General features: G+C 40.5%; 2 protein-coding genes across 7 annotated transcripts in view; one reads left to right on the top strand and one right to left on the bottom strand.

The window, feature by feature from the left end:
• The window catches only part of mbtps2 (membrane-bound transcription factor peptidase, site 2), a 10,188-nt gene extending 1,793 nt beyond the window's left edge, over positions 1-8,395 (bottom strand). For all 5 annotated transcript variants that reach the window (XM_023395074.2, XM_087170686.1, XM_087170687.1 and 2 more), the window contains exons 1-9: positions 8,082-8,395; positions 6,849-6,997; positions 6,451-6,589; positions 5,656-5,759; positions 5,211-5,338; positions 3,238-3,356; positions 2,509-2,689; positions 1,209-1,315; positions 401-599 (exon numbers count right to left, since the gene is read on the bottom strand). In XM_023395074.2, the coding sequence (XP_023250842.1) occupies positions 401-599; positions 1,209-1,315; positions 2,509-2,689; positions 3,238-3,356; positions 5,211-5,338; positions 5,656-5,759; positions 6,451-6,589; positions 6,849-6,997; positions 8,082-8,156 (1,201 nt within the window). In that variant the 5' untranslated portion in view covers positions 8,157-8,395. The remainder of the gene's footprint in view (positions 1-400; positions 600-1,208; positions 1,316-2,508; positions 2,690-3,237; positions 3,357-5,210; positions 5,339-5,655; positions 5,760-6,450; positions 6,590-6,848; positions 6,998-8,081) is intronic.
• A 2,317-nt stretch (positions 8,396-10,712) lies between these two features.
• Positions 10,713-21,327, top strand: part of smpx (small muscle protein X-linked) — a 14,223-nt gene continuing 3,608 nt past the window's right edge. The window contains exons 1-4 of one of the 2 annotated variants that reach the window (XM_023395082.2): positions 10,713-10,818; positions 14,970-15,029; positions 19,471-19,560; positions 20,633-20,789. In XM_023395082.2, the coding sequence (XP_023250850.1) occupies positions 14,994-15,029; positions 19,471-19,560; positions 20,633-20,782 (276 nt within the window). In that variant the 5' untranslated portion in view covers positions 10,713-10,818; positions 14,970-14,993 and the 3' untranslated portion in view covers positions 20,783-20,789. Of the gene's footprint in view, positions 10,819-11,872; positions 12,059-14,969; positions 15,030-19,470; positions 19,561-20,632; positions 20,790-21,327 lie in introns of those variants that run through there. The other variant, XM_023395083.2, reaches the window with a different exon arrangement.

Raw genomic sequence — 21,327 nt, forward strand, 5'->3', positions numbered from 1 at the left:
GGGGGTGGGGGTTTACTGTCACACTGCTGGACTTAACACTTGATAAATCCGTCTCTGAACCGACTGAGACGACAAGCCTCCTACACACTCACTGTACGTCACCTCAGACTGGAGACACACTGTAAACAGCAATTATATCAATATTACAGCTCACATCTCTTTCAGGGGAGAAACTTATATAAAAAAACCAACCTTTTAAACAGCAATTTTTGAATTATTATTTACAAATAACAAAAAAATGTAATCATTATTTGTAACTTTATAGTAAAATTATTAGTAGTTAATAAATATTTGTAGCTATTTTGACATAAAAATGATCGATAAACTTCTGCTTCAGTTAATAATGTTTCAAACTTACCAGTAAAATGGTGAAATGAAATAAAGAGGGGAGGTAACGTACCAGCGTACTGAAGGTGCGGCGGATACCCCACGAACAGCATGTGTGTGTTGGGAGGGTGTGTGACACGGATGAAGCGGGTCTGGTTTTCCAGCGAGGGGGTGACGCAAACGCTGGCGGTGTGGGAGTGCGCGGCGCAGTCGTCGTCGGTGCGACACACTCGCGTCCCCGTCACCATCTTGCGCACCGGCATGCAGGCGTACTGCAGCCACAGGGTCACAGATACGAGAGAAGAAACCAACAGTTAGGAGCCTTTTTCTTCTCCCATTTATTAAATGTAACTTCTCTTGTTGTTGCCATTGGTGTTTTTTGGTTTCTAGTATTTGTGTCTTTGTCCGTTTGTTATCTTCTTTTTTTTCTCCACATATCTTCACTCGTGATAGTGCATTGTTTTAATGACGCACTCCTTTTTCTTTGAGTTGATTCATGACAGTGGTTATATTGTCTTTTTCTATGACCTGTTTACAAAGGACAACTGCACAGAAACCTTGTAAGATATTTTGTAGCTAACATTCAGGGAACTGGGAGTCCCATCAAGCATGAGTAAATCAACTTTTACTACTTTTCTGTAGTATAATTATTTTATACTTTTAACAATAAAAGCTCATTTTGTGCATTTAAGTCCCATTGTTGTAAACAAAGCCGCCAAAAATAACTATAGAAGGAACTGAATTGATTTAAGGAAGTGATATAAATATGTCTGACTATATAAAATGGTTTGGAAACCTGTTCTCATGATGAACCAGTCATATAAAACTCCCTCCCTGTGTGTGTGTGTGTGTGTGTGTGTGTGTGTGAGAATGTGTGTCACCTCTCTCTCTCTGCTGCTCCTGCCCTGTGGTTTCATGTAAGAGAAGCAGAGGTCAGTCAGGCTGTTGTTGCTGCAGCAGTCCATCGTTCCATCCAAACGCTTGAAAGCTGTATATATATATATATAGAGAGAGAGAGAGAGAGAGAGAGAGAGAGAGAGAGAGAGAGAGAGAGAGAGAGAGAGAAGAAGAAGATGGATGGAGGAGAGAGAAGCAGATTGATTAGGTTTGTGTGAGTCGGGCTGGAAAACTGAAAATCACAAAGGCAACTCTGGGTTTCTCTGGATGGCAGCACCGTTTTGTTTTTTTTTTCCTCCCCTCAGTTGTTAAATCTACTCACAGCAGAAGATTAGACGAGAGCACAGTATCACTCACTTCATGACATAACTCAGATTATCCTGATGACTCCAGCTGTGCACAACAACTGACTTAACTCTTAACCACAGGACATGTTTTTGCTTCTTTTTTGGACTAATTGATGCAAAAACTACTGAGACGATTTGGACCAAACTGGGTTGAGTGATGGTGAACGGGCTGTGAAGGAACCCGTTACATTTTTGAGCTGCTTCTCAACTGATAAAAACGAGATTGAGAAATCTCTGCTTGTTTTTCAAAGTTCAGATCCGAGTCAAATTAAAAGGCTTGTTATTGGTTTATTTCGAGCGCCAGGCTGGGTGTGGCTAAATATCCTTCTTGTCCTCCTTAAAGTGGAGAAAATTACAAGATATCCAACACATCCAGTACACATTTCAGTAAATGACTCTGAATCTTCAACATCATCAGTCACAGATTCAAAGATGGCCACGGACGGGATCTAAATTTAACACGCACTCTGTGTGAAGAAGAAGTTGTTTTACATGATGTGATGATGGAGGGAAGATGCTGCCTTTAATTCTGCCCGTTGGCTGAGATGAAAATGGGGCCGTAACTAGCATTTATTTTCATTACTTATTAAGCCACAAATGGTTTTTTCTATTAATCGTTTATAAATCATGTATTTAATATAAAAAAACAGTGACTTAGAGCCCACAGTGGTGGTTTTGTCCAACCAACCAAAACCTGAAGATTTTTAATGGATTGAAGAAAAACAGCACATCCTCACGTTTGAGAAGCTGGAAGCAGAAAATATTTGGGATTTGTGTTTGAAAAATACAATTCATTGATTATTAACATGTTCTGACAATCTATTAACGAACTCATCTTTGCTGTGTAATTTTCATTTCACTATTTCTTTGAATATATATCTGTCTTTTATTCTGGCAGAGCCTCGCGGTGCCCTCGCTGCACGGCCGGCACGCTCACCTCGCCCATGAGCCCAGCTGGGCTGCAGGCTGGCGACGGGGACACAGTATCCAGTCTGCGGGGTGTGAGAGAGGTGAGACAGGCAGCTGCTCCAGTCCTCCACCCCCTTGACCGGGCAGTCCTCCAGCCCCGTCACGATGTCCCCGACCGACAGACCCCGCGGACCGTCGGCCGCAGAGCCCTGGTCCAAACACACACACACACGCACACACACAAATGTAAACATTGGTTCAAAAAGGTCACAAGGTCAGGAAAACATAGTTTGATGGTTTCAGTCCTTCAATCTTGCAATGCAGGAATCCTATCAACAGACTGAACACCAAGCTGCTTCAGCAACTGACTGCGGCGACACCATTTTATTTTATTTCCAACATGTCTTATCTATCATGTCTTATTACTATCTTTATTTTCACTCTTATATTTCACTCTTATTATTTTACGTAAATCTCTTTGTAACTTTGGTCTGAAAAATGCTGTAGAAATAAAATGTATTTTTATTACTTTTTTTATTATATGGCTATGTAGTGGTGATGACTCATGCACTTTCAGCTCAGCCTAGATTAATATTAATATTATTAATATTGGAAACCTGCTAAAGGAGCAAAGCAATGATTTCTTTAATGACAGACAAGTGATCAAACCTTTCTTTTTTTTTCCAATATTAGTAGCTTCATATTTACTTTATTAGTCATGAGAGAGTGGACTCCATCTTATCTTTATTGCACTGACCTGCACGACCTCGATGACGAGCGCCCCGCCTCCAGTGGAATACATGGGAAACAGAAAGAGAGGCAACAGGAAGAGGACGGCTAACGCTGCCACACACAGAACAAAGTTGTGCCAGACTCCTATAAAATAAAAATACAAACAAAAAATACAGGAAATCTCTTTTATATTTTCACATTTTCAGCCTAGATTTGATTACTTTTTTAATTTGTGTTGACTTTTAAAAACATTAATTTATGGTATAATAAGGCTGCAAATTAAGAATGATCTTTATGATGAATTAATCCGCAGATTAATTTCACAATGCGAATATTCACATTTGAAAACCATCTGTTTTTTTTTTTTCATTTATGCTTGAAAAATATATGAAACACTCTATCATCAGAATAGTTGGCGATTCATTTTTATTTTCCCCCCGATCGACTAATTGATTAATTGACGGATCATTGCAGCTCTTCAAACTTCTCAATTATAACCTAAAATACTGTAAAGATTATGAACGTGATCAAGTTACTGCTGCAAACAGGAAAACCCAGTTAAACTGAAGCTACGGGAAAACCAAGAGTCGCACCAGATCTGTTCTCTACATACATCTCCACCACTGTTTTACAGCTGTTCTCCACATATTCAGACTATAGGATGCTGAGGTAAAACTGTAACCACTGTGCACTGAAAATAACCATGTATACCATACTCCTAATTATGCAAAAAGACAAAGTCAGTCGCCCAAAAACCACATGAGGAAGTGTCTCATTGCCTGAGGAGGTCAAAGCAGCAGCATCATGCAGCAGACACAGTCTCTGGTCAGGGGGAGAAGTAAGAGCTTTAGATAGCAGGATATTTTGAGAAAATTCTTTCCTTATGGGAAATTAAAAAAAAAAAATCTTCCTGTTTTATGTTTGAAAATGTCACTGCTGGTTTACTACCAAGTGGGGAAATAAATCCCAGAATGCTTTTAATTTCAGGCCAAAAAAAAAAAAAAAAGAAAAGTTGCATATATTTCTGTTATTGACTTTACAGTAAACAAACTATTAAAGTTGCATCACCGATCTCCACAGGGACAAATAATAAACATGTTATGTGAGAGAGCCCCCCTGCGAACACAGCCATCTCTGCTGTGACGGAGGGAGAGACGGATAAATAAATAAACACAGCATGCTGTTATGTCACACTCTCTCTCTCTATCTCTCTCTCTGGTTTGTCACATGACTTGACTGGATGGCTGTTTCATGACAGCACTCACCACCAGACTTATTTTCTTGTCACATTAAGCAAAGGAAAAGCCTGAAGGAAATTTTCTCCAGTTAAAGAGACAGATGGGGTTTTCAGTTACAGAAGCTCTCTGCCGCCCTCTAAAGGCTCCAAACTGCAAAGGGAAATTTTGCAAAATTTAATAATTTTGCATTTTTATTATTTACAGCTGACATCCATTTCCCAGTGACAGAAGAAATACTTGTATATTTCAGCTGAGTAAAAGTAGCAACACCACTCAGTAAAAATTCTCTAATGCAGTACTTGCAATAATACTGCATTCACCTGAGTATAAAAGCATTACATAACCTCACAGCAGGTCTCTAATCAAAAACTGAACTATTTTTGTAGAGCAGACTGCACTCTCATAAACCGGCTCCTGCTGATCACCTACGGTGGCCCGTAGGAGACATCGGTCCCATTCATGCATGAATAAGTGCCAGCTCCACCAATCAATTCATTAAAATCTAATTTTCTTAATTGCAGAGGGAAATGATTTGATGTGAAGCAGCTGTCCGCTGCTCAGACATAAAAGTGCGACTTTCAGAGTGACCTTCACTGGAAGCAAAAAAAACAAAACAAAAAGAGCATTTAACACATTGCCTGTAATAATTGTGATTAACAGCAGGGATGACAAAGAGAGGGCAAAAATAATCAGGATTATTATCATCATCTCTGTCCTGAGCTGTGATCAACAGATGAAAAAAAAAAAAAAAACATCTTACCGGCACAGAAGATGCGGAGCTGCTGCGTGGGTGATATGAGGTTGAGGTGAGTGGTGAAGAGGTCCACAAAGGCACCGGGATACAGCACGAACACAAACATGCCGAAGCCGTTCACCCGCACTTGCTCCCTGCAGAGGGGTGGAAAAATAGAAGTACATTTTTGTAGAGAAAGAGACCTCACCGAGCAGGAACAAAGAAGGAAAGGAGGGACAGAATGACACTGAAAAATATCTCAATTTAAGTGGAAACCTTCTGAAAATACCTCCAGTGTGTGTGCAGCTAATATGACATGTTTAAAAGTACGGCAAAGCATTATCCTTATGATACCCACCATACTGTACTGAATTATGTCTTAACGGCGGATGGTGGATGATTATCATGAGGCTGCTGGTTGCCATGGTAACATTTTTTTGTGTGTGTGTTATTGGAGAAGAAAGCACGTTACCTCAGTGCTGCCACAGCGTGGCCCAGCTCATGAATGACTCCGCTGAGGAGCAGGGCGGTGAAGAAGTAAGCCAGCTGATTGGTGGGCAGATTGACACCCGGGACCTGGAGACACAACACAACATGAGCGCCATCATCACTAGATTTTCTTTTTCTTTTGGGTTTGATATGATTTTCATGTGTATTTTAAAACCTTTTATAGCAGAAAATTGTATTGCCATGTAATGTAATTTAACCACCCTGGACATCAACACTTAAAATCCTCCTCTCCACTGTTTTGTGTCACGTTTTGCTGAAGCTGTTGTTTCCTGTGCACCCCCCCACCCCCACCCCCCCCTCCACTTTTAGCTGTGTGGTGCATTTTCTGTCTCTCCAGGCTGAATACTATATATACTATAAATGGACCGCTAATAGCTTCCCATGAATCACCTGCACAGGTCCGCAGGGAACAGTGCTCACATTAATGCACTGCCATTTGGCACCTCAATGAATAAAAAGTAAGAGGAGGGAAATGCTAAATAAGAGTTCTCAACATAATTGGGGGCTTTTTTCGGCCCCTCATTTGAATTCCAGTCTTTTTATGAACGTTCAAGGATGTTTGTGCTCTGAGCTGCAGTTAATCTCTGACCCTGTGGACTGAAAACACAATGATTTACCAGTCAGATTTAAGTGAATATTTGATCTTTTTGGGTGTCACAAATGTCTTTATGTTTCACACCAGGGAATAAAGCATCCTCTATCTGCTGTGAATCATCTGTAACAGCTCATAAACGTCCAGTGTGGCGCGCACACGTACCACCACCTGCAGGGCCTGCTGACCTCCTATCCGAGGGTTGTCTGTGGTCATCTGAGCGACCGTCTGCTGCAGCGTCTTTACCAGCAGCACCACCGATCCCAGCATGGCCACTATACCGAAAACCAGACCGCTGCTGAACCTGGGAGACGTGAAAATTGACACAACAGAGGATTTATTTCAAGCAGTGGAACTTTATGACCATATAAAGGTACAGAATGGATTTGAGACATAAAATAAAAGCTTGCAGGATTTTTTTTGTTATCAATTAGCTTAAGGTGACCAACTGGAAAATCCCCCCCAAAAAAATTGTTAAAAGCAGGAGACTGAAAGTGAGGATGAGGAGAGTACAGAAATAATGCAAGAACAGTAAGTTTATAATTGAAATAGCTGTTCCTCACCACAGGTAAAGGGCTTGGGGGTTTATGCGGGCGCAGTACGCAAACAGCCGGTTGAACATGGTCGTCTGCCACCGCACGTGAAAGGGAGACAGCATCAGCCCTCGACTCGCCAGCCATGACTCGTAGCTGATCCGGTGCGTCGCTGACGACTGCGGGACAGAGACAGAGACAGAGACAGAGGAAGCAGCTGAGATCTGTTCTGAGCAAAACATTTTACAGTTGAAAAATTAAACATGTCAGCGCTCTCTGATGGACAAACTGCACTCACCTGTACAATCTAATGCAATCCAATACAACTGCCATAAAGTTTATTCTCAGGTTGTTGATGTTGATTTTAACATCATCATAAAGATGTTCAAATTACATGCACATTAGCGGTCTATATTTAACATTGAGCTCACACAGTCATCAGCTGCATTAGATTCAGAGTGGATTGCATTAATATTGGTTTTAGGCGCTGTAGACATTTGGAGAGGAAAGTAGAACAAGGAGTCCTGCTACAGATGGTGTGGCACCCACAGAGCCCTGGTCTCAACATCAGGGAGTCAGTCTTGGCTCACATGAAGAGACAGACTAAATCCACAGAAGAACTGCGGCAGGTTCTATGAGATGCTCGGAAACTACTTACCTGCAGAATACTTTTAAAAAACTGTGTGCAAGTGCAGCGACGAAAACGGCAGATACTGATTTAATGTTTTTTCTTGGACTTTGCATGATATTAACTGATGTATAAAACCTACTGAGCCTAAAACCTTTGCACAGTACAACACACTAACCACACCAGAAAGCTGGCTCTGAAACTGACTCACGCTGCAGACCAACACAATGATGCAGATGAGCTTTTTAAAGACCAGAAAGTAGTTGGAAATGTTACTAAAATGAAGTGTTGTGTTCAATTTCGACCTAAACCTCTGAATGCAACACTGAATTACCAATTAGTTGCAGGTTTTAGGGTCAATTTTCAAGTCCATTTGACTCATTTAGCCAATTTGTACAATATCCACCTGATTTATCTGATCCTTTATTTACTGCTACTGTAGCTTGTGTTTTTCATTGTATGTATTCATTATGATTCATGATTAATTTGAATTAGCTCCTCACCAGGTTTGAGGACAATTTGCCCAGTTTCTCTCTGTGCTGTTTACGTACATTAGGTCCGTGGGCACTATAACTCTCCCTGTCTTATAGCTAGCAGCTAACTCACACCACAAAAACAAGAGCATATATACTCACCCTCAGCAGTGTGTCGGCCAGATAGACAGCACACCAGGCTGCCATCACACACACCAGCAGAGACACAGGGATCATGGTGCTCCCGAGGACTGAATCACCCGAGCAGCGCCGCCTCCATCACTCCCTCCGCCCGCCGTTCGTCACGCAACTATCCGCGGTCACACATGTTCGCCACCGCATTAAAAAGTCGGCATTTTACTATTGACCGTGAAGGCAGGCGGTGTTTGTTGTCAGAGGTGCTGTGAATGAAAATAACCGTCAGCACTGTGCGACAAACTCTTCCTGTTGGGAATTCTTCTTCTTCTTCTTCTTTCGGTTTGATGGGCGGTTAGCAACCAGCCATCATTACCGCCACCTATCGGACCGGAGTGTGGAACGTTAACTTGTTTTGGTGGGTGGGTGGGGGTTTCTTCTTCTTCTGTTTAATAGGCAGCAGCAACCGAACAGCACACTGCCTCCGCCTAGTGTTCAACTGGAGGAATTACCATTTTTTCTTCTTTCAAAAATAAAGATATTAATAGCAAAATGAAACTTCTAGCCCAACATATGCCAGGGTCTTTTAGCCGAGTCTGGCCCATATGCTTCCAGATCTGGGCAGATTCCAGCTGTTATTCTTTTGTAACGTCTGTCGCAATGATTGATCCAGATGTGTGGAGTAGCATCTGACAATCATGCTGGATATGGGCCAGATTCGGAACGTGGAACTGGGGGGAATACTGGGCCAAAAGAAAACAAGCATGCTTGATGCTTCACTAAATTATTAGAGATACATAAAATAAACAAACAAATAAAAAAATTAAATACAACAATATAAAAATACAATTTACATTGGGGGTGGGGGACGGACCATTTGAAAGTAACAAACAAACAGGAACAAATGAGAGGCCCGAAAGATGATAAAAGCATTTTATTAGTCTTTACTAGCAACAGGATTTGATAAGAAAATATAATGAATTACAAATCAAAAAAAAAATGGGACAGCATTAGAGCTTAAATGATCAATTAATTGATTGACAGAAAGTAATTGGCAACTGTGTGGATTATCGATTGATAGTAGTGCAAAATGCAATGGAAAAGAAAGAAAGAAAGAAAGAAAGAAAGAAAGAAAAAGCCTGGCACTTGAATGTGATATAACACTGAGCTCCTGAAGGCAGCACCAGTCCTTTAAGTGGAGCCCAGAACAATCAATCAGAGTTTGCAGAGCTACTTTGCCTAAGCTGCAGCGATAAAAAAAAAAAGGCAACAGTGTGTCCAGATATTGGATTTCATCCTACTAAAAAGGTCAGGAGGGTAAAAGGACACCAATAAATGTGTATGGCCCGACTCAGATGCAACACGGAAACTTGCTCCCAGGCTGACTCATTAAGCCATAAATGTGAACAGGGAACATAAACCTGCTCCTGAATGGAGCTTTGTGCGTGTGGATGGACTTCACATCGATTTGGACATAATTCAGCGTCCAACAGAGCCTCCAGTTTCTCAGTACAGGCTACAAGTTTAAGTTCAGTAACATGATGACCAATGCTTGTGACAATAATGTGAGATTAAAGGTTAACTCACACTAACAACATTATAATGCTGAAAACTAGTTTCTGGTTGAAACAATCACACACCAGAGGGAGGACTCATTTTGTCTTGACCATCATCACTGAGAGTCTCTTTTTTTTTTTATTACCCAATTTAAATTTTAATCTAAATCCTAGCCCCAAATCTATAGCCCATCTACCCTTAACTGAGCTGTCCCAAATTTAAACTGAACCTCTTGTCCACAAAAGCTTTTGTAAGGAGTTTAGGGAGACTCTCGCTAGTATAGAATTAGAAGAATAATCACACACACAATGCAGAAATACATGCAGTCTCTTTATAGACGTGGGAAAGTAAAGTTCATGACCTGTCATTTGAGTATATTGCATATTACCAAACAAATTTGCAGTTAGTCAAATTACCCCAGACTAAGTGCTACACAGGAAGAGGGTTCAGGGCCATGGGTCGGTTCACCACTTTGTGATCCTCCCATGGCTGTAGGCCAAGGGATATAAAAACATCCTCCACATCTGCACATCCTGAGGAAGTTCTACACAAAATCACCTGAATTCACCAGAATTACCTGTGGGGTGGCTTCAAACTTGTACAATGACAGCGCAGCTTCTACACTCGAATGATGTTGTTTTCCCTTACGACGTTTACGACGTTTGACCACAGCTTCCTGCAAAACTTCATCTCACCAAAAGGCAATAGCACAACATTCAGCTTTATCTGTGAGAGGTTAAGGACTGCCCCTGCCAACAGGTAAGACCAGTGTGTGGGTTGTATTTGCATAATTTGAAATATATTACAAGCCAACAGTTTGAGTCTGTTCATTTTACTACCTGGGCACACAGGCGATTAATTTTCATAGGTGAGCCTGAAGAAGATCACTGTGCTTTGTTGCAATGAAGGTGAATTGCTTCATCTGAGGAACAGCTGAGTAACATACTGAAAGAAAGGTAGGTTGAATCGCACACAATCCACGAGACTTTAAATATATAGAAGCACATGCACAGACAGGAACACACACACACACACACTGAAGGGAGGCTGAAAACTCATTCTGCTTTTCTGATGCTGGGTTGGGTTCCACTCAGGGAGGAGTTTCCTGTCTGTCCGAGCCAATCAGGCCGAGCGGAAACAGGTCAGGTAGCTGAAGAGGACCTCAGAGGGAACGCAGGCAGGGCAGAGCAGCCACGCACGCCAGGAGGTAAGAGAGCACACACACACATTCACACACACACATAAACACACACACACACACACCTTTTAACCCTGTGAGATCACTGTCGGCCTGTGGTTGCGCATTAATAGTTAAAAGCAGATATACCAGCATAACTACTTCTGTGTGCGCATGAGTGTGTGTGTGCGTGTGTGTGTGTGTGTTTGAGTGAGTGACAGAACAGAAATAGGGCAGTGCCATTTTAGTCACTAAGATTAGGAGGAGTGTTTTGAGGATTGAAGTGTCAGGATTGAAGTGACAGGATCCGAAGGAGATGCAGTATATTGCATATTGCCATTATAAACGTTTGGGAATGTCACGGAAGCCGACAGTTTAGTGTTTCATGCTTAAATGTCTCGGTTTTTTGAATGAAGTTGGTTCGTCCTGCAGTTAAAATTATTTTATTCATTTCAACATTTTTACTCTGATTATAGTTTAAATTTTAAAAAAAAATAAATGTCCAAATCAGGGAATGTACTTGTCTCTCTAAAAATCTGTGAATATCATATTAACAGACAGTTGGTGTTTCAATGCTTCATGCTTAAAAGTTCCATGTATGAATGAAATTTGGTCTTGCAGGTAAATTCTTTCCCTCAGTGGAAAATTTTACTATAATTTTAGTTTGACAACCTTAAAAATATGCTCAAAGCAGGTCCTATACTTGTAGTTATAAACATATTAAAATTCTATATAAACAGAGAGTTTTGTGTTAAGGTGTGTGATGCTGAAAAGTTTTGAATGAAGTTTGGTCTTATGAGAAAATTCTTTACCTCACTGAAACATTTTACTATAAATGTCCAAAACCTCCAAAACGGTGATCAAATTAAGGAGATCCAAGTGCCCTGTGCTGCTGTTTGACTATGTTTTGGTCCGTCTCCGAGTGTGTCCTTGTGTGTGCGTGTGTGTGTGTGCGTGTGTGTGTGTGCGTGTGCGTGTGTGTGTGTGGATAGAAAGCAGGTCCCTTCTGTGTATCACTCGTCTATTTATAGTGAGAACAAATCCCAGATATGAGAGGAATCCTTCTACCACTTATGAGGCAGCCAGAGAGAAAGAGAGAGGGGGAGGAGAGAGGAAGAAAAGACAAAGAAAAAGAAAGAGATGGAGAGTAGAGGGAAAAGAAGTGTGTGAGAGACAGCCAGAAAGTGTAAGTGAACAAGCAAGAGAAGTCTAAGTGTGTATAAAATCGAGCATTAGACAGTGGATAGATACAGTGGTGTGTCATCAACAGGTAAGTTGCATCTGCTTTGTCAATGGGTGTGTTTGTGTCGACATGTATGTTGTGCTTTTGATTGGCATGTAGGACGTTAGTGTAATCCTAACGATGTAACAATCAAAACCAGCAGCACTTTCCAACATTTCCTTCTGTGTCTGTTACAGTCCACACCAACTTCCTACTCGAGTGCACATTATTTAATGGAACAGTTTTTGGAAAGAAACTTTCTCAGATGATTAATATCACTCTCATATCTTCACATGCTAAATATGAAACTAGAGCCAGGAGAGTTAGCCTAGCTTAGCATAATGACTGGCTATGGTGGCTAAGGAATTGGCTGTGTTCTAGTTTTATAAACATTAAAAAAGCAAAAAAAACCAAAACAAATTAGCTACTTTTACTGTAGCATAAACACTGCTTCCATTCTTTATGCTAAGCTAGGCTAATCCCCCATTGGCTGTAGCTTCATGTGAGAGTGGTATCAGTCTTCTCACCTAACTCTAGGCAAGAAAACAAATAACTGCATTTTATAAAAATGTCAAATTATTCCTTTTGTTTTTAGCGATGCAACTTTGTGTCTCCTTTATGTGTTCAATAACTAATATAAGGCTTGACGACAGAGGCAGTGCTTGTTACGAGGATCAATTCATTGTTGGTTTTGCTTGTTTAGCCATGCTAACAGCTCTGTGAGGCTGTACTAAGACACAGCAGTGTTGTTAGCATGCTCACAATGACAGTGCTAACATTCTGCTGTTCTCCATCTTAGTTTAGCCTTTTATCATGCTAGCATTTGCTGTTAGCAATTAACTCAAAATAAAGCTGAGGCTGATGGGAATGCCGTTATAGTTTTGCAGGTATCTGGTGGAGTTATCACAATTTATCCTCCAGGGAGCATGTAGTAGCAACTGTAGTGAATTTCACAGAAATCTATCTGATAGTGATCAAGGTAGTTCACTCTGAAGCAGAAATATCTACCTCGCAGTGGTAATACGGGAAAAGTCATGGGACCACCAAAGTCATTAAGCTTCGTCCTCTGAGGACCATGAATGTCTGTAGAAACATTCATGTCAATTCATTCAAATGTTCTTGAGATATTTCAGTCCGGATTATGCTAATTAACAAAGCATATCAGATATTGTTTTTAATGCTGCCGTACCTGCAGCTGCACCTATCTGAACATACTTGATATCCATACCCGAGATAATACAGTAATAACATCACACACTGACCAACCCACTCTTTTGCACTAAGATATGCACGCACACACACTCCCTCGCACATCCACAGACACACACATACCTCAAAGGCTGTTTCTGTGAAGTGATAGCACAGAGGTTTAAAGGGTTTTAAAGACTGAAGATTTGAATTATTTAAAGCATGAGGATTGTACCTGTGGTCATGAGTGTAAGTGTGTGTGTGTGTGTGTGTGTGTGTGTGTGTGCGCGTGTGTGTACAATATGTGTGAAAGTGAAAGGGCTTGTCAGGCTTCAGAACGCAGCTGCTACTCGTGGCCAACATAAATATCATCACGTTGTGAGAGCACGAGTGTGTGTCTGTGTGTGTGCTTGTGTATATTTTTGGGGGTGTCCAGGCTTCTGCTGTCATGTCAAGGACAGAAGAGCTCTTACTGTGTGTTGTTGCACAAACAACACCCTGGCAACGGTATCTAAGTGCTGCCATCGATGCAGCAGCAGCAGCAGCAGCAGCCACAGAGTCTCAGTTCCTCTGGTCCTCTGGGCTCCTAAAAGATAAGATAAATAGGGCATGGAAACTTCTACGATTAGGAACCACTTGGGTCAGTGTTGATCTGTGAAACAGCAGGAGGGGAGGGAGGAAGTAAAAAAAATAACTGAAAAGAGGCTGAGAGGAAATGCGGAAGTAAAGGATTTTGGTACAGAGTTTTGAAAATTAAACTATATATTCCATTCTGAGTGGATACGTCAAGTCTGTGCTTTCCTAAATCTGTTCTAAAATACTGCTGAAAGATAAGTCATTTTATGATGTGACGACGTTATGGTTAAGGTTCGGTTAGGTTCAGGGAAAGATCATAAATTTGTTGTCTTAAGACTGATGCTGATGCTTAACAATAAAACATAACTATGGTGCATAATGAGCTGCTCGTACAAACGGCCAATGGGGTCGTTTTTTATGGGAGGACAGTCTTGAAAATGACTGAGCATTGTTTAAAAATGAAATTATATATTTGTGATCCATTTTTAAGTATTTACATCGGGTTGGACTCGAGGGCCACATACAGAAAATGATATATATGGAGGGATATCAGTGCCACCCATTTGTAACAGTTACAATTTCTCGCTATCCTGTTAAAACTATGTACCTCCAACACTTTCATGAGCTGAGAAAAACATTTTCACTTTTGTTGCGATGCATGTTTGAGATAATCCTGTGGGTTTTTCAAATTATTCATTTAACTTTAGAATTAGAAAAAAGGAAGTTATTGTATCAATAACTATAATGTTATTCATGTGCTGAAAAATGTTACAATATATGATATGCAAATATCCCAGAGCAGCAGATGGTCAGTAAAAGAAGGTGTGGAGGTGATTTAGATTCACACTCACCGCTGCCTCACAGTGCACCTCTATATACATCACTGTACTCAATGCTAAGTTTCTCTCTCACAGCTTCAGTGCTCTTGCTGAAACTGAGGCCCTGTTGAGCTTTTATTTTGACATTCCCCGGTGTCTCTCCATCTCCCTCTCATGAATGATTCAGAGAACAGTTCCACTACCTGCTTCTCTTCTCTAAGAGTCGCTAAGCAACTGAAATGCTATCCCGAGCCTTTAAAACCACAGAAACAGAGTCCCAATGCTCCCAACACACACACACACACACACACACACACACACACACACACACACACATATACACACAGCTGAATGTTTGTGGTCTGTGCTTCCTCCAGGTCAGTGGACTTACCGGGGGGATTATGTCCAAACCTTCGTCCAACGTCAAGGCCCTTCAGGTAAAAAAAATTGTATCTGTCTGCAGAATATGAGCTGTTTCCATGGGTGAGTGTGAGTGTGTGTGTGTGTGTGCGTGTGTGTGCATGCATGTGTCAGTGACTCTAAATCCAAATATTTATCCGGAGCAGCAGTGAAGGAAGTATTCACATCTCACATCTCTTGCCTCAAGCAGAGATAGCATCCCCTCGATTTTAAAAAATACCCCATTACAAGGAAAAGTAGAAACACAGAAGTTTCATCAGCAAAACATACTTAAAGGTAAAAGAATGGATTATACAGAAAAGGCCCTTTCAGTGTCTTATTTTATAATATCAATTATATGTTGGTGCATTAAGATTTAAGCAGCATTTTATTTTTAGTCAGGTGTGTAGTTGTACATGCATTTTACATACAATTATTATCATTATTATTTCATGTATTCCAAGTTCCCACATAACTCTAATATTTACCTTAACATCAACATTTGCTGTAAGCAACACACAGTATGTGACATTCAAGATATCTATGTACTGTTGGGCTCTTTAACTCATAACAGCATGTTATTGTTCAGAAACTGATCATATGCTGTCAATGGAAAATCTGAAAGTGATGTGTGACTGGAGCTGTCAGTGCAGTGGAGTGAAAAGTAAAAATATTTCTGTGTGAATTGCAGCAGATTAGAAGTTGAAAGTAGCATAGAATGGAAATACTCAAGGTGCCTCAAAAGTAGAGTACTTGAGTAAATGTACTTAGTTACTTTTCACTACTGGTCCTGAGTGTGTTTATCCTGCGTGGATCTGTACATTAATCTTCATTACTTCTACTCCCACCCTGACAATCATGAACATGCAAGGATAAAAGTGGATAACAGTTTGATCCTGTTAAAAATGGAAGCCGCAGATGAGAGACGTGTTTCCACATTAAAGTATTTTAATGGTAAAGGCAAATACAGAGTTGTGACTGTGCATATACGGTATCAAGGCTTCGTTAGTGCAGAGTTGTAGCGAGGCGAAGGGATGCAGAGTCGTCTGTGTTTCTGTTGTAATGGCTTCGTGTGTGTGTGTGTGTGTGTGTGTGTGTGTGCACGTCGTCTCTCTTATCTTTGTGCTCATTTTCATGTCTAACCATGGGAGGCATCAGGACAGAGGGTCTTTAAATACCAGTACAGTACAAACATGAGGTTCTTAGTTCAGTTTCCATCATAGGTTTCATTTCATCACAAACAAGAACAGCAGCACAGCTTCACATTATAAATAACATTTCCATTAAAGAAAAAAACTTTCTTCCCTTTTTCCTTTTATCTATTTTATTTTCCAACATTTTCAAAAGCATACCGTATGTTTGTTAGACTGAGTTCTTGTTTTCCAGGCAGCTATTAGTTTCTGTTAAATCACCAAATTACTAATGTTTCAGGTTGTGCAGCTGCGGGAAAGCTCTTCTCGTTCCTGTGTTTAAAGTTGCTGCAAAAAGTCGGCTGCCGAACATGAACCTTTTAAATACAAAAAAAGAGAAAAAAAGGCCAAATTTACATGAAATCCAAAATGTCAGAATTTATTTATCATTTGCATTGTGGAGTCGAATTTCAATAGGATTTGGCAGTAGACTCTGAAATAGTGAATGTTGGATGGTTCTTGAACAAAACAGTCTCAATTAATACCTTAGCTCACAAGTTCACTGCAGTGCATAACCGGTCTTGATGAAAACTTATAGCTTTGCAAATTGACCTGTACTGACCTGAATGGAAACTAGTGACTGTCTGGAGGGTCGGAAATCAATTTAAAAATCTTTGTTATGATTTTGAAAATGGGCTGGAGGTAAGGTTAATTATATCTGACTTGCAGTTAAAGTACTAAAACCTGCAGAACACAGCTTGATGATTCCTATAGAATCGCTTTGACACTGGATACATTCTGTGTTACCCAACAACTACACTACAAAATTGAAAGCAACCACCAAATAGTGTTGAACCGTCGCCATAACGGCTGATAAAATCAGCAAATGTACAACAACAGCAAAAGCAGTGTCGACTTTTATTTGGCCAATAGTTCTAAATCTCACATCTGTCGCGGCCTTAGAGTAAAATCTAAGTCTGTTTGTATTCGAGTTGAAAAAACTGCTTCTTTCTCCTGCCCAACTATATAGGTCAGGATTACAGGACACGACAGTCTTGTATTGAAAGTGTGATTGACAGACTTGCCCCACCCCCCTCCAAATACCCTGTTGCCCCTAAGTGTTTGGGGCCTGACTTCTTATCTAGACTCTCACTTCATGTTCACAAAACACTTTGAGCTTAAAGGATTAGTTCACCTTCAATAACGTTCATAGGACTGATCGAAATGCAGCAAGTCACACTGTGTAGTTCCATCTCCTCCCAGGGGTAATAGCGAGTATATACAGTAACGTAGCTCCAAAAAAAGCAGGCCAGTAAATTTCCCCAAACAGCTTGTGTGATTCTGTCTCCAAATGTTTCCAGTATTGGTCCAATATTTACTTCTCTCACACCTATTCTTCACTGGGCCGTGTGCATCATTAGTGAGGAGCATAAATATTTAGGCCTTCGGTGCAGTTGTTTAGCTATAAAACACTTAGAGTGTGTTGCGTTTAGGAGACTACAAATCACATATACTTTACATAACAGCTGTGTTGCAGACATTTGTATATATATTTTCTTCTGTTCCACCCGTGGCATCCATTGGTTTTCATTCATTTCAAACCCTTTTTTTTTTAAAGAATTACAGCCTGATTTAATGAGTACAAACCGACTGATGTTTGGAAAGGCAAGTGTAAATCTAAAACACTGTACTGTGGCATGCACTTAAAATGGACTGCAAAATAAAAAATTACTTTGTAGTAAAAGAAATTACAATCACAAACACACGGGGCTGGTAATAAACTGGAGGAAAATCAGCAGAGAACAGCTGCAATGGTGTAACGAACACAAACTTCTCAATGTGTGCGCACAACTCTGGCAGTTGTGATGACTAAGCTGTGATGGATGTCCACAGCAGACAGTTTGGTTTGTAATTATATCATTAGCTGTCATTTTCCCTACATATAATTTACCTAAGCTGCAGGTTTGTTATCGGCCTTTATGATCATGACGGAGGCTGAGATGGAACTACAGCGCATGGGCGATTTCAGTGTGTTTTATTTCCTTGTAAATTAATTTTGGGGCATGTTTAATGGTGAGAGTAAAGATTGACTTGTCAATTTAGGGTGAAATATTCCTTTAATCTTTCGTTGCGCACAGTGGAGTGTCAGAGGATAATTACAGCCATGGAAGGATTATAAGACAAAAGGGCCCCGGGCACAGATGTGCAAAAGGCCACCCCACGACCCCCGTCTATACAGTATGTAGGGGCGAGATCCCCAGACTGAAAGACACACTAAGTGACTACAAACAAAAGAACCATGTAGTTTGCCATCATTTTTCTTCTCTTTGTGGTTGTTTTGCGTCGGTTTGTGGTCGTCTTGAGTTTCTTTGAGGTCGTTCTGCATCTCTTTGAAGTCATGTTTTTCTTGTCTCTTTGTAGTCATTCGACATCTCTCTTTGTGAGATCTAACTGTAGTTGTTTTGCAATTTTTGTAGTTATTTTCTCTGTTTGTAGTTGTTTTGAGTTTCTTTGTGGTTGTTTTGAGTTTCTTTGTGGTTGTTTCGAGTTTCTTTGTGGTTGTTTCGAGTCTCTTTGTGGTTGTTTTGCGTCTATTTGTTGTTGTTTTGAGTTTCTTTGTGGTTGTTTTGAGTCTCTTTGTAGTTGTTTGACTGACTTTCCAACAAGAAATTTTAACCGTCACTTCAAACAGAAGTCCCCTCAGGACCCCCTGGGCCCCCGGTAGGCCCGTTCAGTCATCCTTCCATGCTAACAGCATGCTAAGCATAGAGACAGTAAACAATCCCAGCCAAAGCAACGTTACAGTAATACAAATCTTAGCAAACATGCTATGAATGAGGCGATTTCTTCCAGAACTTTCCCTGTAACATTCATACCTTAATCTCTGGAAAAAATAAAACTCTCTCATAGAACAATATCCAACATCCTCACTGACACATACCACACTCCCTGTCTGTACAGCTGTACAATATGAGCATATATACAATACATTACAGTACAGTACAAAACAAAACACATCAAATCCAAGTGACGGGGCACGCAGCAGTAGAACATCAAGTTAGCAGGCAGATCTCTGAGCTCTGTGCGTGTGTGTGAGAGTGCTTGTGTGTGTGTGTGTCCCAATTTTCATAAAAACACAAGTCCCTTTTAGGGACATGATGATAACCAGGAAATATTGGCTATAATCAAAACAAGGGGTTTTGAGGAAACAGCAGGAGTACACACACAGACACACAGACACACACACACACACACAGACACACACACACATGCCGAGACACAGAGACAGGAAACTTCTTTTTGTTTAAGTGATGAAAGTGTCTCATTGGCTGTTCTCGATGTCTGTCAGGCTAATTTGAACATCCCGATGGGAGCTTTGCGTCCAGGGGCGGGACATCCTGTCAAGAGGAGAGAGGAGACAGTAGAAACAGTAGAGGAGGTAAGACAACGCAGGAGACACACACACACACACACACACACACACACACACACACACACACATACATACAGGTAAGTGAAAGAACATTTTGCATTGAAAAATAACAAACTGGTGTCCCTTAATCACAAATACGTCGATACAATACAATATACAAGCAAACTAAATGTAATATTTTGCGCTTGCATTGTCTCACAAACCAAACCCTTACAATGTGTATGTAACTTTGTCGTTCCATCATCATGATTTACTCACAGAGAGCTGAAACCAGAACTTCTAAGTTCTGAACCAGAAGTAAAAACGTAATTAAAAATCCCACTAACATTTGTACCTACAACTAATATTGTTGTTTATTGTTAGAGTCCTTTAATGGACACCATTTCCCATAATGCTCACAGGTAAAAAATCAACAAAAGAGACGAGTCCATGATTGTGTAGAAGGGTCACGGTTAGTTCAGCATGCCTGTAAAAACAGCAGGACACCAGAGATTACAGCTAAAAATTGAATTTTATTTTATTATTATGAGGTTTATGGACATGGACGAAGCCAAGTTGTGCAACATTTTCATGGGAGCTGTAGTTTTGTTCTGTGCTCACGAGCAAGTTGGTAAATTTGACTTTAGCTAAGGCTAGCTGTGGCTAACTCCCCCCCCAGATGGTATGTTTTGGTAGTTTTGCTGACTTTACATCACATTTTCTATAAAATTGTATAATAAAGTGGCAAAATTATGTTTTATAAAGGTAAATAAATGTCAAAAAGTTGTATTTTGCTCTTATTCCCATATCGAACAAATGTGTAGTTACTGTCTTTTGGCCTTATATGTCAGAACAACGCAACAGCAGCACTAGTAGGTACCAATGTAATAGTGAATAAACCCTAAAATTACAGGTTTGAAGTAACTGCCACTGAATAATACATTTTCTGAAGTAGCCAAAGAAGAAACACTGCAAACAAACAAACACACACACAAAGGTTTGAGGTTGGTGATTTCAAGAACCACAAAGCTCTTTTCTAAAATACATGTTGTACAATTAATTCCACCAAATTTCAACTGCTGTTTGTATTTTTCATTAGCCTCAATCACCCGACCAGACCAGCGCTGCAGCCCAGACGCCGGAGGAGAAGAAGGCGTTGCCGGGTGCGGTGAAACTGCCTGGGCCTGCCGTTAACCTATCAGAGCTGCAGAACGTCAAGAGCGAACTACGATGGGTCACCAAGGAATAATGTATAGGTATGTAGTCACAGACCCCACTGTTTCATGAATAGAAGTAATGATATATATATTTTCCCCCTTATTAATATGTTTTTACCTATAATTAATATGTAGGAATGTATTGAGAGTGTAACCTATGAGTATTTTATATCTTGTATCTTATCCCTAACTCACTGGTCCCTTGTGATAAAGGCCTATTTGGAAATATTTGAGGCAGCTGCGGAGCAGATAGGTCAGGATTAAAGAGTCCAAAGAAAAAGATGCAAATCAGAACCAAACTACAGTGAGGAAGCACAGAGATGAGTTTACAACCCGAGTCACCAGTTCTTTGTGAATGATGCAAATTCTCTCCACGAGTATGAAAACAGCAAATAACTAATCTCACTCTACAAATAAGGAGGCACAGAGAAGCTTCTGGAAACAGCTGATTGTGTTCAGAATTACTGATACGAGGAAAGAATAGCAGGTTAAAGTCCTTAACACCAACACACACGCACTGATCAAAAAGTTGAATGTCTACATGTTTGCAGTTTTTACTTATCCTGGGCATGTGGGG

The sequence above is a fragment of the Seriola lalandi genome, unplaced genomic scaffold (assembly GCF_002814215.2).
Source record: "Seriola lalandi dorsalis isolate HSWRI2012SDOR001 ecotype SW California unplaced genomic scaffold, Sedor1 jcf7180002054956, whole genome shotgun sequence".
Taxonomy (NCBI): domain Eukaryota; kingdom Metazoa; phylum Chordata; class Actinopteri; order Carangiformes; family Carangidae; genus Seriola; species Seriola lalandi.